Below are 16,639 nucleotides of genomic sequence, written 5' to 3' on the forward strand. Positions count from 1 at the left end.
ACACTAACAGAAATAAAAAGTGACATTCTGATTTCTGGTGGTCCTACTGTTGGTGGAGATAATAAAACACTTACCTTTAAACTCTGCTAAGGAAAAAGTTTACTGTTTGGCACAACTCAGAAAAGACTAGAAACTCATTTTGTATTGTTTCACGTAATAAACACACTTCCCTGTTCTTAGAACTACCCCAGACCATACCAGCTACACTGGTACTGTTTTGAGATGCATCTCAGCCCACAGCCTTCCACGCAAGGCATGTGCAAGGTACCAGACAGGTCTCTCTCTTCTGCCCTCATCACATTGATTTTTTCTCTTCCAGAACAACCAAAGTTCCACATTATTTCTTTATCCTTATCGCAGTCTTACTCCTCATACTGCTCATGTCTCAGCGTGACAAGGGAAATTGCAAAAAGAACAAGAAAATAAGTGTAGAGTTACAGACAAAAGGAAGAAGACCTCGTATAGCAGTGAATAAAGAGCATAGAGTGAATAAAAAGGTCTATAGTTACCGACCTTTTGCACTTCTGATTCTGATGGCAGGCTAATAATGACAGATTGTCTCCAAGGCAGAACAGAAATGGAAAGTATTACTTAAAAATATATTCTGAGTGCCAAACGAATAGTTGTCATGATACCTCACCAGCATAAAGGACTTAGACCGCGCTTTTCACTTAAAAGTTTATTCCATATGGTTTCATTTTATAATAACCATATTTTCTTTGGATTAAGGCCAGAGAGAGATGGCTTTTGCTTTGAAAAGGCTATAGAATACCAGCGGGTATCTCAAAGAGGCTGTTGCACAACCTCCAGCGTCTGATCTCCAAACATAAGATAAAATATTAACACTAAAAAAGAAGAAAGGAGCAACATACAAAAGCAACACAATTCTCATTTTTCCAGGCGCAAAGAATGGAGAAAGTACTCGACACATCGTATAATGCTTTTTGAGTCAAGAAAACATCAGCATCCTTTTTTATTCAGTGAAAGCATAAATGCAGCCACTTGCGGCTGTGTGGGAGACTGGGCTCTGTATTCCTGAAGTACCTGAAAAATCTGAGATCCAAGAGTTTGGACTGATTCAAGATTATCAAAGGTTAGACAAAAACAGCAGGAACACAGGGTTAAAAAGGACAGTCCTACTAACTTATCAGAATATTCTCTTCCTATTTTAAAACAAACAAACAAAAAACCCTAACTGAATAACCTATATCTTTAGACACCAGCTTTTTGCCAACCAGTTGACACTAACGAAGTTACTCTAGTCTTTTAATTGATATTTGCATTTATCCACGTGTTGCCAGTGAGTTTAACCATTACGAAGTTTTAGAGAGAAGAAAAAATACATTTTCTTAATACTCTATGGTTATAGTCTCATCTTTCTTTCTAAAAAAAAAAAAAATTGTTTTATGAAGTTTGAAGTTATAGTGAAAGAATGAATTTCTTGCATATTTTTTCCACAATGAAGAGCCTCTATTTTAAACTATCCAAACCATATCGGTGGCTATAGTAAGACAGGAATGCAGAGGAGATAATATTTATTTAATACTACAAAATATAAGTAAATATGTATTATTATGATAAACCTGGCACCATTTTTATTCTAAGATCATTAACACTACAGGAACGCCTACCTTTATTAGCCCTAATACATAAAAATATGGTTGTCCTACCACGTTTCCTTTTTGTTTAGTCTGAAGATATTCCAAAATGTAGTTGTTAATCTTTTCTTGTTCCTATCATGTATTCTTACCATTACTTTGCTTTTCTCTTCATTTATAGTGAAACTACAGATTTAACAACATTTAATTTTACAGTACCGTTATCTCAAAACGGAGTTCAAGCTTATTAACGATTATCTCCTTGTAAATATCACACCCAGTCTTATTCTTTCTGGGTGTGCTACTTTGGTAATCAGATAAATAATAAAATTTGGTAGATTAAAACCTTCTTACAAAAATTGGAGTTTCTGCCACACCATCAACAGCCCAAAGGATAAATCATTTATCCTACCATTTCACAGTCACGATTTAGCACAAGGGTCAACTTTCCATGGAATATTTTTTTATTATTATTATTTATTTTGCCTTTAAAAAGAAGGGATGAAAGGCAGCATTCTTTGCTTTTGTTGTTTTTTCCCCCTTTGGCATACCTGAAGAGAAAGAGGCAAGCTGCCCAGATTGAAGGCTCACCCAGTCTCCTGGAGAGCCGGTCAGGGCACGGATAACCCTCAACCTGTTCAATGACCACGTCTCTTTTTAAATGGGTGACAAAAAGGGAACGAGGGTATCAGAGCAGAAGGTTTATTATCAATGAAGAATATTTATGCTATCTAAGAAATGCTATGCACTTTCAGCTTGATAAATCCATATTTAAATCACAAGTGACTGCAGAAGTAGGTCTTGACACTTAGTACCTTTTACTTCTCAAGGGGATTGAAAAGCCTAACAACAAGACAGACCAAGCAATTCTGGACACATCTGGATGCTCAGAATCTTATGGTATGCCTTTAACAAGGAAAGCAATTACCTGGGCCTGTGGATCTCCTTTTCCTTGGGTTGTGTACAACGTGTTCATAGAGCAGCCCTGCGAACAATTCCCTTTGTTATTAAGGCAGTATTGGCTTTCCCAAGTCATGTTAAGATGCTGTTTCTACAGCTGTATTTTCCACAGCAAATGCTCTTCCTTCCCAAACTCACATGCTTAAGAGCCTTCTGTCTCGCATTGACACAAACTATTAATCTGTTTAAGATGGTCTAAACACTTTCGGCTGAAGCTGAAGAAACTACATTGAAGCTGCAGTTTTCATCAACACATTCAGGATAAGTAGCTTTCATCTAGATCCTGCCTCAACTTTATGAGTAGTTGGGAAGTTTTATAATCTTGTGATAAATTCTCCAGCACCTGCTGTACCCCAAAGCTCCTCTACAAGTTTGACTTGCTGCTGTTCCATTGTTATATTTTTCAAGCCTCACAGAACTGATAGAATTGTCTGCCTCACACCAACCTGAAATACGGGCCAAGGTGCTGCTTACTGTGGAGCACAAATGTGCTTATATTATTTCACTTTAAGAATTCCCAAGATTTGTCCCAGGTACCTTAAGGACTTTACCTTGCAAACTTGCTCCCTTTGAACTCTGCAGAGTTTTAGCTCTTTAACATGTCAAGGTTTATTGCTAAAATTATTTAGTGATTCAAGTATGACTACGGGACATATAGTACAAAAATACCAGATAATTAAAAAACAGATGAGAAAAATTTCAGATTTCACAGTACTGAGTTGTTTGTTTTTAAGCTGTGTACAGTGCCCACATACCAAGCTGCCAACTGCAGAAGCACATTTTTATTTAAATAGACTTAATACAAACACAGATTTGAACACACAGAAAACAGAAGCCTTGTTATGTGGTAACTCATTATACTTTGCTTCTCCTCAGAAACATTTAAAAGCATGAAGAGCAAAATACTGTAAATTCCAGGCTAGTGTCTTAATACAAAAATCATGTGTTGGAAATACATATTCTCTTCTACCAACAAATACAAAGATTTTCCAATTACGACCACTTAATGTATTGTTTCTAAAATGACTTTCTACAGAATCCTTTTACATTCAGAATCTGTCCAAGAGGCATCGCTAATATCTTCTGAAGAACAGTTTGGGCTTGTTATTTTGGCCTATAGCTATTCAGTACAGTAAAGAAAGATGTAAAAAAGACATTACCTAAATAAAGAAACATACAGACACGATGTATATTTAACTGTAAGTATCCCTGATCTCATCATTTTCCTGCAGGACTGCAGAGCACTCAGTAAAATTTAATATTGTGATTAATAACTTGCCCATACACTTTTCTATCAAGTCAAAATTCACAAGTGGGAACAACTATTTTTCAACAGAAAAATGCCACCAAGTCAGGTGTTCCTATTCCTTTTCATGTCATAATTCATCTCAGTCAGCATACCAATCTGTGCATTATCCATACTGGCAACTTCTAAACCAGCACAAGATGTTTTTCTGAGAGAGACTGATTCTCATTCAAACAAGAATTAGATGAGAAAACGTGTATGGCCTGCACTACAAAGATGAGGTTAGATACCTAAATGGATGTGCTCCCTCCTGGCTTCAGAATCTATAAAACACACTTATTACTACCTCCAAAAACAAACTGTGTATAGGAATACACTAAGAACACCTTTTTCGTTTTTTGGCTATATGGGAAGTCACAGAGGACAGACAACTAGACTGAAGACTCTCAATTTACCAGGGAGCACAGTCTGATGGAAATACCTAAGATATGCAAAATAATCTCCCTGTTATTGCTCTTTATGGTATTCCAGAGTCTGAGTTACACCAGATATGAGCTCATAAAGAGTAATAAGTAACAAGCTTAAAAATTATAAAGGAACATACAGCAAGTCTTCTTAGTAACTGGCTTCTCTATTTATTATTTAAGGAAATCTAGAACCAGACAGTATTTCCCTCTCACTCAACTCCACATTTGAAGGAAAGAAGAACAAAACACTCAGAATTTAACCTGTGCTGTTTTAGCATTTTTGCATAGGGTTTTCCTCCTTATGTTTCATTTCATCTCAGCTCACAGAGCTACCTCCTCTATAACCAATTTGAATTGTAACAGCAAAGCATCTGTAAAAGAAGTATAAGCAATATAGGTAAAGGCATTCTGATAGTCTTCTATAACAGAGTAAAACCCCAGGCTGAACAATTGTCTTCAGAACAATTCTGAAGACAGAACATAACATTTCAGATTTATTGATAGATTTAAATGAGATGCAACCTCCTGGAGTCAACCAGACGCTGCGACAATGCCAAAGCAAACGACAACATGAAACGCTCGCTGAGAAGCAAAGCGTGACACCGCCTGTAGCACATCACCCGCTGGTCCCTGCACCAGAACAAGCCGCTGCCAGGCTGGCATGGCTGGGCCTACCCGCTGCAGCAGCAGGGCCTCTCTCTGCTATCCACAAACCAACCGACAGCGCTGCACAGCGGGCAATTTCCGCACCTTCATAAAAAGATCATGAGGCTGCGTATTAGAAAGTAGGCTGCTTGCATTACTTGAACCAGAATACGGCAGGTATTTATCTGACTTAGCTAAACCCATGGTAACCACACCGATGCGGCAGGTTGCAGAGATGGGCAGGAAGATGTGCATGCTCCAGTGTGTGTGCAACTGCACACCTGCTGCAGCTCCCTCACCACCTCTCCCTGCAGCACCTTTGGGCTCTCCCTGCTGCGCAGTGTTTGAAAGAGTTACCTTCTCTCCAGGGGTCTGAACATGGGAAAAAGAAAAGGTTTCTAAAAGCAAAAATCAATTTATTTTACGTTTCAGCTTCATTCTTTCAAATGGTCACTATGCCCTCTTTGGAAAGAATTACTTTTTAACTAGCCAGCTCTCCTCCTCTGATCTCTTCCAAGTATTTACTGAGCAGAGACTTATCTTGAGGCATTCTTTTTCTATCTTGAATATTTTTTACTTTCAACAAACTAATAAAACCAAATAATAAAGTAATGAAGTTAAAAAAAAACCAAACCCATAGCAACCTTAACAATAACAAACAACTCAAACCAGTATGACTATGTTTAAACCTAGATTTGCACTATGCTTTGCTTTAAAGAAGAGTTTGCCAACTTCCGGATACTTTCCGGCCTGGAAAACAAGAAAGGACTACATAAGTTTCATTGTCTTACATTGTGTACCCGTACTCTCCACCTCAGAAAGATAAGCGTTGCTTAAAAAAAAAGCCTGATAATTCATTCATTGATTCTTTGCTCACAATAATAATGTTAAAATTGAAGATTTAAACAAACCTTTTAGACAACCACACCTGTTATTCTAATGCATACCCTCCAATGAATTTAACGTCCTGTCTCCAAACAACCCTGAGACTTGTTTTCAGCGTTCACAGAAATGTTTGTCAGAAGTTCTCCATACATAATCTTATCAATGCTTTATTTGGGTAACATTTTGTCCAACCTCCTTTTTCATATAACCTGAGGTCTTAAGATATTACTCATTCACTCGTTTCAACGGATTTTTATCGTTTCATACTCATTTAAATTCTGAACTAGCGTCATATGCCATATTTATGCCTGCACGCTATCTAGATTGTGGTAATATTTTGCAATGTGTCTGATTTCACATGTTCTGCAGATGGATTACAGAGGGATTTGTAAAGCAGAATCCTCTTCTGACTCTTCTGGAAACAAAACTCTGTGTGACCGAAACTTGCTCACCCTCCTTATCAGTAGAAAGGGCCTTTCTTATGCCAGAAAGGGCCTAAATAATAAGTTTACATTCTCTTTGATTTCTAAAAATAACAAAAACCAAACTAGACAAAACACATTCCTTGGTTTTAATTATTTTTTAATGTTTATATTCAAGTTTCTGATCTCTTTCCTTTGTTTACAGAAAATGTTACTAAGGGAAAAACCTATCAGTGCCTCCAATTATGCACTGTCAACTATGTAGATATTCTGAAATCTCTGTAATGATGAAGCACTTACCACAGAAAAAGAATTAACATTGCATATATAAATAATTTAGAATAAAATCTACAAAAATAACATTGCATTGACTAGCAAATTCACCTCCTTAGTAGCTTTGGTGCTATCTTTTCTCTTCTTGTTTCAGACAGTGGGGAAAAAATGCTTGATCCTGCACTGTTTCTCTCTGAGAGCTTGGGGAGAATGAGATGAAACATATTTCTATTTGTTTTTATTTATCCCTTAACTGATTATCAGCTACAAGTTCAGGAAACGTGATTATTCATCTTAAAGGCAACTTAAGTGCATACAAATAAATTCTACTGTATAAAGTTCTATTTTTCCATTCCATGATTTAACAGACGCTGTCTCTTTTTATTATCTCTTAGTTCTTTTTTCTGTCTCTATTTTTCCTCAACCATTTCCAAAACATGTTATTCCCCACCTGTTTTTTAAAACAACACTTCATAACCCTTTTTGGTCATCTTCTGCACTGCATATCAACACCGCTCCAAAGTAAGACAAAACAAAACAAAACAAGAGAGAAAAATAATAATTATTTTTAGTCAGTCCTGCCCAAGCAATCATTCCCAGCTAAAGCACGAAGACACTAAAAATAAAGGTGGACAAGCAGTAACACTGGTCAGGACAACAAAGCCAGCGATGAACACACAGAAGTGTCTTCCCCTTATTCAGATGGAGAATGATGGCAGAACACAATCCATGCCCACTTGCACCAGACAGACTGCATTCTTACCAGCTTAGCTTGCCGTGCATGTGATGAGCGTTTCTAGTGGTCAGTGTAGCATTCCAGTATTTTCACACAAGAAAAGCGCTGCAAAATAAACACGGCCTCCCCTGTAAACATAACCATGCACTGGAATGTACAGCCACAGCCCTATTGGAAGATGCAGGACAGCTTGTTTTTGCCAGATGCTGTTTAAGTATCTACTGTCACAGATGCCACCAACAAACCAGGAACACGAGACATTCAGTAAGCCAGAAATGGAGTCCTCCTTCCCCACCTCTCCCTTCCAGGCTACTTAGTTTCCAAAAGTGCCTATTCTAATTTCAATTAAAACAAACCCGGGGATTATGTGGTTGACATCCTGCCTTTTTCCAAACCAGTGTTCATCCTTGTCATGTTCATCCATGTTACGTTATAGGTGACCGTACATTTTGGATAATCACACTACTATTATTACTATTGACTACACGTCAAATTATTATTAGACCTGTGAAAGGACATTACTGTGTTGCATTCAGATTCTTTGGTGGAAAGTTACCAATGTTTCAAACAAAAAAAAAATAAAGCACATCTGACAGCTAGGCCAATGTAAGTATTTAGAATGGATACAGACAGACTGAGGCTTGGCAACAAAATTAGAAGATACCATATTCAACCTTATACTAAGCCCCTGACTGCCTGCAAACATCTAGCACATTGCTACTTCAAGAGATCCCCCCCACCAGCTCGCAGCCCTGCAGAATTCAGGCAGCATCACCCAGCTAACCCGAGGGCAGTAACGCTCTGCTACTGCATCTGGAAAGAGGACACAGGCATGCTAATTATCCAGCAAGGAAACGCAAGGGCCACAAGTGGTGACAGCCCCAGAACAAGCTCAGCAAACCCGCAGCTTGCAGCCAGCGTGTTTTAGGGTGTTTAAGGAGACAAGCTCTTTAGGCCTTGCTGGTTACTCCAAATGCCCAGACGCCCCCCGTACCCCTCCAGCGGCCACCCGGGCCCCGCAGCCCTCACACCTCAAGGTCACAGCGGGACGGCTGCGGGCCCTCCCCCTCACGGGACATCGCCCCCTGCGAAACCCACCGGCGGAGGGGCGAGCCGGCCGCCTCAGGCTCGCCCACCCGGCGCTGTCACCGGGCTCCTCCGCACCTGCCGCCAGCCCTCAGGCGGGGCTCGCTGCCGGCCCAGCCCAGCCCGGCCAGGCCCCAGGGGCGCCCCGGCTGCCCCGGGGGGGAAGAGAAAATGGCGGCGGCGCATGGGGGGGGGGGGGGGTCGCGTTACCTGAGCAACCCGCGCCGGAAGGGCCCCGCCGCCACCGGCTGCCCCGCGCCGCCCTGACAGCTCCCGGCGTGCACCGCGCCCCGCCCCGCCCCGCCCCGCCCCGCGTGAGGCCGGCGCGCGCCTGCGGGGTGGGTTTAACGGTCGCTCCCCTGGCGGAGCGCCTCACAGGCGGCCGTGGCTGCCGCCCGGGTCGGGTGGTGGCGCTCGGCCGGGGGCTCGGTCCGCAGGCTCTGCCCAGCGGTGCTGGTTTGTCCCGCTGTCCCCGAAATAAGGAGGATAGCTAAGAAAAACGGGATGAGCAGTGCGAAATCAGTAAAAACACAAAAAATCACGGGTCCTCTAGTCGGGAGGGAAGGGAAAAAAGGAAAAATTAGCAGTTGGTCAAATAAAATTGTACATTTATGGTATAGTAATAAATGTCGAGTAGTTTGTGAACCCATAGTACTCAGCCAATGAAGACATGGGAGGAATTAAGCATCAGGTAATTTATAAGGTTATGATATATATAAGCATCAGGTAATACATAAGGATATCAGGTTATGATATACTTTTGCTGGTCACTCCCGCTTGCAGGACACCCACCATTACAATCACAAATAAAAATGCTGCTTCACTGAGACTCTTGCCTGAGCCTGTGTTGTTGGCTGCAGGTTGTTTCTCACAAATTGTATTACGTGAGCAGCTTAATCAATCTTTCAGGCTTTGTCTGAAAACAAGTAAATATTTCTAAAATAAAGCCTGGGGAAAATCTTGTGACATAGATCACCAGGTAGCAGGTTACAAATCCTATCAGCCAGCAGTCTAACAAGGCAGATTTTGTTCTCCAAGCTTGGGGTAATAAACAGGAGATAGGATTCCCTTTCTCATTTAAACTGTTTATTTAGGATTCCTAAATTCCTAAATCCTACACTATTAAGGATTCAGTATTTCACAACTTCACGTTTAGAAAGCTGGCAGTTCCCACTGGTTTTTGTGAGACATTGACTACCACTACAGGTGTCACACTTCCAACTAAAACAGTGTGTATTGATGTGCTTTTCATTACAATGCCGTACAAATGCATCTGAGACTTAATCCATAACTATGGCTCAGTGGTGCTTGTGGAGCTGTTTGGAAGTGGTGGTCTTGCCAGAGGTGGTAGGACTTCCAGGAGGTAATGACATACCTTCACACGCCGCACTGAGGAGATCTCTGAGCTTACCCTTTGCTGAACTTTTACCAGTGCCAGTTACAACCTGGAGCTATCTTAAAAGTCCTGTGAAACTGTCGCATCAGTTTTATGTGCAGTAGCAATCCAAACAAAGCCCAACAGAACATCGCATATCATCAGGAAGGATATGGAGAACAAGAAAGAGGGAGGTGTTTGGTGTCTATATAGCCACTGCTCAGATTGATTCCTGTGTCAGTTCTTGTCTTCGCAGATTGAGAAGCTGTATGGTAGTTAGGGACGGCACAGGAGGGAGGGAGCCACTGCCCCACAGGGGCAATGACAAAGGCTGGAACGGCTCAGAAAAGAAGGCTGGGGAAAGATTTCATCAAGATTTACAAAGTCGGCATTATTCATATCGACGTCAAGAAGGAAATAGGCAGGGATGTGTCTTCCAGCACCCTTAATACAATAGCTAAATTAAGGAGCTCTTCCTAAATAGTATATCCTTTTTGCCGACACTGGAGTCAAAATACTGGGCTAGGTGCGCCCACTCTGTAGGACATTAATGTTCATTTCTATATAATTATTTCACTGCAGAAACAGTGAGAAACCTAGGGCAGACAATTTTGAATATATGAAGCTCACACCCTGCAAGAAATACTTGAGATTATTTATAGCTTTGCAGTCTCGTGTAAGCCTCTGTCAGATCTGAAGTCTCTTAATAGGAGTCCTTTTTACTAGGAGCTGATTCTCTTGTCATGAGGTGAATTTTAGTGGTGTCTGACATGCGACCTGCTTGCTCAGAACAATTTAACCAGCAATATGTGCATTGGTTTGTGATGCAGTTGGAAATGAAAGCTGCCATATGGAATAAAATATTTTCTTTCTAAAAAAAAAAAACAAAAAAAAAAAACAAAAAAAAACAACAAACAAACAAGAAACACCACACCCAGAACAACCAGAAAGTATAGTAAGAACACAGAGAGAGTATAGTGTGCATCTTAGAATACTTGATGAAAGTTGTGTATTATTAAAAATGCTTGGCTGAGACAGTTTAGCTGACGGTTGTCTGCCCTATTTTTCCCACAAAATCTAAACTTACACTGTCTACTTCCTTGAGGCTCTCCTAAGAAATCTGCTTGGTTTTGCCAACTCCAAGGACTAGTGAACGTGGACAGGGAGGAACTTGGGCAGATCTTGCGGGAAAGGGATGGGGGAGGTGGTGGTTCACAGGGCAGGTGGTGGTGCAGTGACACACCACAGGGCTGCTGGAGAGCCTGCCCCTGGCTCAACAGAGCCTCTGCTCAGACTGAGGTTGACCCCAGCCAGTGACCCAAGAACCCCTTCCAGCTTCTGGCTCACTCCCAGAGAAAGAATCAGAAGAGCAAAAGCAAGAACAGTTGTGGGTCAATATAACAACAGTTTTGATAAGTGAAGGAAAGAAGAAAAGGTGATGCAAAGACAATCACTCCCTACTTCCCATAAAAAGACCAGTGATGCCCAACCAGTCCACTTACCGTGCTCCCAGTTCTTATTGCTGAGCCTGGCATTGTGTGTTATGGAGTATCTCTGCTCAGTTTCAGTCGGCTGTCCTTCCTGTGCCCCTAAAACCTCTTCCTCACCCCAACCACTGTTCACTGGGGGGGGGGGGGGGCAGAGTGAGGAATTGAGAAGAATGCCGTGGGACCGTGCAAACACTGCTCAGCAATAACTAAAACACTAGTGTGTTAGAGCCGGGCCTGTTTAGCCTGGAAAAGAGAAGACTGAGGGGAGACCTCACCAATGTGTATAAATATCTGAGGGGAGGGTGTCGACAAGATGGAGCCGGTCTCTTTTAAGTTGTGCCCAGCGACAGGACGAGAGGCAGCAGGCACAAACTGAAGCACAGCAGGTTCTGGCTGAACATGAGGGGGCACTTCTGTACTGTGAGGGTGACAGAGCACTGGGACAGGCTGCCCAGAGAGGCTGTGGAGTCTCCTTCTCTAGAGATACCCAAACCCCGCCTGGATGCCGTCCTGCGCAACGTGCTCTAGGTGATCCTGCTCGGCAGGGGGTTGGACTGGATGATCTTCAGAGGTCCCTTCCCACCTCGGCCATGCCGTGATTCCCGCCGGGAGGGACGCGGCAGCCACCCGGGGGCAGGCGGCTCGGGCTCCCGGCTGCAGGCGGCGCTGTGTCGGGCGGCCGCGGGCCTGCAGCCGGCGGACGAGCGGCCGCTTCCTGCAGGATTTATGGGCGGCCGCGGCATGGCGGGGCCGTTCCTGCTGGAGGTCCGGCGGAGGACGCAGAGCGCCTTGCTGCTCGTCCGGTAGTGCGGGGCGCTGCCTCCCGGCCCCGCATCGGGGCTGGGGCTCCCCGGCGGGGCAGGAGCCGGGGGCGGCGCTGGGGTGGCTGGGCTGGGCGGTGGGGAAAGAGCTGACGGGCCCTATCTTGTGCAACTGGGGCGAGCCTGAGCCGCCGCGCAAATAAACGCTTCCTGAGCACCGTGCTTTATTTATTTCTCCTGGTTCTTTACGCTCCCTCCGCCGGGAAATCCCCCCTCCCCCCCCCCCGCGCCGTAACTCCCGTGCTTTCCCTCCGCAGCGAGGCCAGCCTGCGGAGCCTGCCGGCGGACATCAGCCTGGCGCCGGCCCGGCTGGAGCTGCGGAGCGCCGGGGCCTGCGGGGCGCTGGAGCTGCCGCCAGGGGTCAGCCTGGCCCCGGGCTCCTGCCGCGGCCTGCGGCGCCTTCCCGGCGAGGGCCTGCACCTCCGGCTGCGGCTGCGGGCGGCGCCGGGCGGCGCGGGTAAGGCTGCGGCCGGGGATGGGGATGGGGATGGAGGCTTCTTCTGGGGGACGCTGGGGTTTGGGGGGCCTGGGGGGCAGCAGCCATTCGGAGCTGGGGCTCGGGGAGGTCTGGAGCGCTGCTGTCTGTCAGGCTCTGGGGGGGACAAGGCGCTAGCCGGAGTTTGAGGCACGCCGTAGGTGTGTGCACCTGCTTTTTCTATAAGGCTCCTTTTGGGGTTCAGTTTCCAACTTAAACGGCAGCTCTTGGTGCAGTTTTTAATAGCGTACAGCAACTATTAGTTTTAAAAAGAAAAACCACATCAAGTGGCTTGATGAAAGGGAAACTGTTGCTGAATAACTCTGCAGGAGTTTGAGAGCTGTGTTCAGTTCCCTCCCCTTTCCCACATCACTTCATTTTTTTCCCCCCACTGCTTCAAATTTTTTCCCTCCTTCCTCCACTACTTCAAAAATTTCCCCATATTCTATTTCATGTTTAAGCTAAAAATGCAGTAATGCAATTCATCCAAGTTATAGTGCAACAGTTGTTGCTGACCACTTAATTATAAAAACTAACCTTGGTTAGCCTTTAAAATTTTAAATTAGTATGCAGAACTGGCTGTCTCTTATGAATTTATGGGATGTTTTTAAGTACCTTTCACTTATGGTTGCAACCTGCTTCTTAAATACTGAGCACCGATGCTGAGAACATACATTTAGTCTTTGATTTCACAAAGTGGGCAATGCAAAGCCTGCTTATACGTGGAGCTAGGCTTATACTTTGTTTTTTTTTCTTCCACCTAATGTTATTTGATTTTCTCTGGAGGCTTTTATATGTATATATATTTTTTAATTTGGAAAAGCTGTCTGAGATGTCTTCTGTGAAACTGTTTTCTGTCTGCTGGCCTGCAGAGGGTATTGCTCGCTCGCTGTTCATTGGGTAGTACAACAGTGGCTCTATATCTTACCTGGCTGAAAATCTAAGACTACTGCCCTTTTTTTTTTTTCTTAACCCCCTACATATTTTTTTTGTTATATATTGGGATGTACTATCATGTTACAGAGATGCTTGCTAGCAGAACTCTAATTACTAAAGAGTAGGATTGAATTTTAACTTATACAATCTCAGCAATGATACCTGTATCTCAGCTCCTCCAGTTGAGAGGGTATGCACCATTAAAATAATTATTCACATATTGCTGCCCCTATTCAACAATATGGGGCATGAGGTAGAGGTGGCAAGTTCTTCCTGAATCTCATTACTTCTACAGGTTAAAAGAATAAGGTTGTGTTTAGAATGTCAACATCCTGCTTATTTAGATTCTCGTCTTGTTTAAGTTTGAGGTGTTCGGAAGGATTTTTATGTATGACTGAAAATTTTACACAACCTTGAAGATTAATGCATCCTCTCCTGTTTGTAGAACTTGTTTATAATTTGAGGGAAAGCCTGAAACCCCAGAAGAATTGCATCTTTTACTGCCAGTCCTGTGGTGATGTCATAGTAAAAGAACGGTAAGTACTGCAGTGTCTTGTATTTATAGCAATAGATGCTATGCCGATTGGTATTCATGTTATTTGGTGTACTTAGAGAGATGAAAGATAGTTATTTTGAAATTGATAGATGAGAACACTTCTGAAGTACTGCTACAGATAACTAAAATCAAAATTACCTGAAACAGTTTTTCACCATTTATTAATTTACTTCGTTTCATTCTGGCTGGAAGGTAGAAATAGCTTACTAAGAGCATCGGCCCTGACAGGTGGGAAATCTCAATTCTTTTCTTGGTGGTTGTCTGCCCTGCCTCAAGTGAGACATTTTCTTTTGTGGCTGGACTTCCCTATGCATTAAAAAAAAAAAAAGGTTACATTTGTACGAAGTAACATTTGTTATAAAGAAACATTTTGCGCTGGAAACATTGCAGTTTAAATGTTGAACACACATTGTTAGTTTTCATTCATTTAAAAATACTCATAGTCTTAATAGCTGGCATCTCTGCAATGTTGAAGGGAGTAAAACTGAAAATTTGAAACTAGACTTCTTCCTCTGTCCTTTCAGTTTTTTTTGTCAGTTTTGTTCATTCTCTTATAGATTCTCTTCAGTCAGTGTGCTGTAGTTATAAAGTGGCTGGTCAGAATGGGGTTGTTGTCAGCAGCTCCCTCCTATCTGTTAAGTTCAGGGATCCCTGAATTTGGGGAGTACAGGACCTGTTTCTTAGCTGTATGACTTGGCCTTATCTCTGTTCCTTACAAAGTCTGCAGAGCGAATGAGAATTTTAATAAAAAGCTTCTGCATTTTCTGGCTCTTGTGATGAACGATTTTGAAAGCTGCAGCTGGATATGTACAAATTGCTAGAGACAGCCTTTTATGATCTGTGTCACTCCTAATACTCAAAATGGTAATACAAATGTAAATCTGTAAACTTCTGTTACTTTCCTGTCATACATATGGATTTATGGTTGGCGTGAACACAAATGAATGAGGGTTTCCTGGCTTTCTCTTATGAAATGTCTCATCAGAAAGTCTAGCAGTAACTCTCCTTGATACATTTATAGGGTAAAGAAACTTCTGATTTATACTCAGTAACATTTGCTTTCAAAAGATCTTGTACCTTGTATATTTCCATCTCTGAGTGGGCGATTTCCTGACTATCAACACACCAAATTCATATACATGGAATTTACGTATTGTGGTTCTGTATCCTAATACGTGACACAACTGGAATTTTTGAGAATGGAAAAATCAAGGCATGTTAATGCATTGCATGTAAACTGTTTCTCCTTGCAGGGGACCTCTGAACCCCTTGAATGTTACCACTAAAAAATATTGACTGAGATAAGGTTAGAAGAATGGAGCTGTCAGTTTGCCCAACACCTTCCATTCCAGCGCTCCCATGCTTCCAAAAGAAAGACAGTACTTTCAGAAACAAAGTTCACGTGTTGGTCTCTGCATGGTCCAAAGACCATGCTAATGGCAGCATGTCATGTGAGGGGGAACTTACAGAAGTGCAAAAGGAAATTAGGTTTAAATGAAAAAACATACTCTAAAGCTTATTTTTTTACCATTAGGGATTGCATAGGAAGCCTGTGGAATTTCTATCATTTTAAAGACTAGATTAAAGGTATACATTTGGAATAGTTTAAATGTCAATGCTTCCTTGAGGCAAGGAAATGGACTAGGTGAGTTCTTTCAGCTCAGTTTTATGTGATTCTCTCTACGTTTTCTAAGATCTAGTAGATTCATCTGTTTCCTTCTGGGAATCAGAGGTTAGTATTATGGTCTCTGCTTCTTCCACATTATCCTCATAATAGAGGAAGTGGTCAGATTTTTTTTTTTCCATGACTTAAGAGCTGCAAAAAATTTTTTTTTTCTTTCTCTCCCTGCAGTTATGCTGTGTAGCTCATAGATAAAGTAATTCTTTAAGGCTTTCTGTCATAGAATCATAGAATGGCTCGGGTTGGAAGGGACCTTACAGACCATCTAATTCCAACCCCCTGCCATGGGCAGGGACACCTCCCACCAGCCCAGGTTGCCCAAAGCCCCATCCAGCCTGGCCTTGAACACCTCCAGGGATGGGGCATCCACAGCTTCTCTGGGCAACCTGTGCCAGTGCCTCGCAGCACCTCTGAGTGAAGAACTTCCTCCTAACCTCTAATGTAAATCTCCCCCATGTTAGTTTAAAACTATTCCCCCTTGTCCTGTCATTATCTGTCCGAGCAAAAAGTTATTCTTCATATAAAAGTTCTTAGCGGTTGAATGCTGTGAAAAATATTTCTCATAAATTAACTACTAAGAAGTAACTGTTTTCATTTGTTTCAACTCTAAGAATCTTTACTCATAAGTATTCTATTGAAAAACTGATTGCAGGGGAATTCATCTAATTACATTCTAATTAATGAATGAAGATGTCTGCTCTTAAAGAAATTCAGTTGAATCTTTTTTCTTTCTCTTCATCTCTGATTGATCAAAAGGGTTATGTGCTTAATTTTGCTTCAATTTTACTTTCAGCTTCTGAATTTTTTAATAGACAGGATGGTATTGCTGGCTGCTTGGATATCAGTTAGTAACGAAGCTAGAGAGTATTTCTTCTAATCTAGTCTTAGAAGGATCTCTTTGGCCAAATCCTTACCTTAGCATGGAAGCCCACCAAAGAATGACATCTTTATGGCAGCTGTCTCAGACTAGTGCATAACTTTTAGTTT

At 42.4% G+C, this 16,639-nt stretch overlaps 2 protein-coding genes across 9 annotated transcripts in view; one reads left to right on the forward strand and one right to left on the reverse strand.

The window, feature by feature from the left end:
* Positions 1 to 8,642, reverse strand: part of DOP1A (DOP1 leucine zipper like protein A) — a 63,619-nt gene extending 54,977 nt beyond the window's left edge. For 2 of the 6 annotated variants that reach the window (XM_080585633.1, XM_080585628.1), the window contains exon 1: positions 8,529 to 8,642. The gene's annotated coding sequence lies outside the window, so the exon portion shown is untranslated. Of the gene's footprint in view, positions 1 to 2,526; positions 2,584 to 7,259; positions 7,338 to 8,330; positions 8,502 to 8,528 lie in introns of those variants that run through there. The other 4 variants (XM_080585629.1, XM_080585630.1, XM_080585631.1 and 1 more) reach the window with 4 other exon arrangements.
* A 2,772-nt stretch (positions 8,643 to 11,414) lies between these two features.
* The window catches only part of UBE3D (ubiquitin protein ligase E3D), an 82,273-nt gene continuing 77,048 nt past the window's right edge, over positions 11,415 to 16,639 (forward strand). Inside the window, exons 1-3 of one of the 3 annotated variants that reach the window (XM_080585665.1) lie at positions 11,415 to 11,986; positions 12,262 to 12,461; positions 13,861 to 13,951. In XM_080585665.1, the coding sequence (XP_080441791.1) occupies positions 11,742 to 11,986; positions 12,262 to 12,461; positions 13,861 to 13,951 (536 nt within the window). In that variant the 5' untranslated portion in view covers positions 11,415 to 11,741. The remainder of the gene's footprint in view (positions 11,987 to 12,261; positions 12,462 to 13,860; positions 13,952 to 16,639) is intronic. The other 2 variants (XR_013948694.1, XM_080585666.1) reach the window with 2 other exon arrangements.

The sequence above is a fragment of the Anser brachyrhynchus genome, assembly GCF_964034855.1.
Source record: "Anser brachyrhynchus genome assembly, chromosome: 3".
Classification (NCBI taxonomy): domain Eukaryota; kingdom Metazoa; phylum Chordata; class Aves; order Anseriformes; family Anatidae; genus Anser; species Anser brachyrhynchus.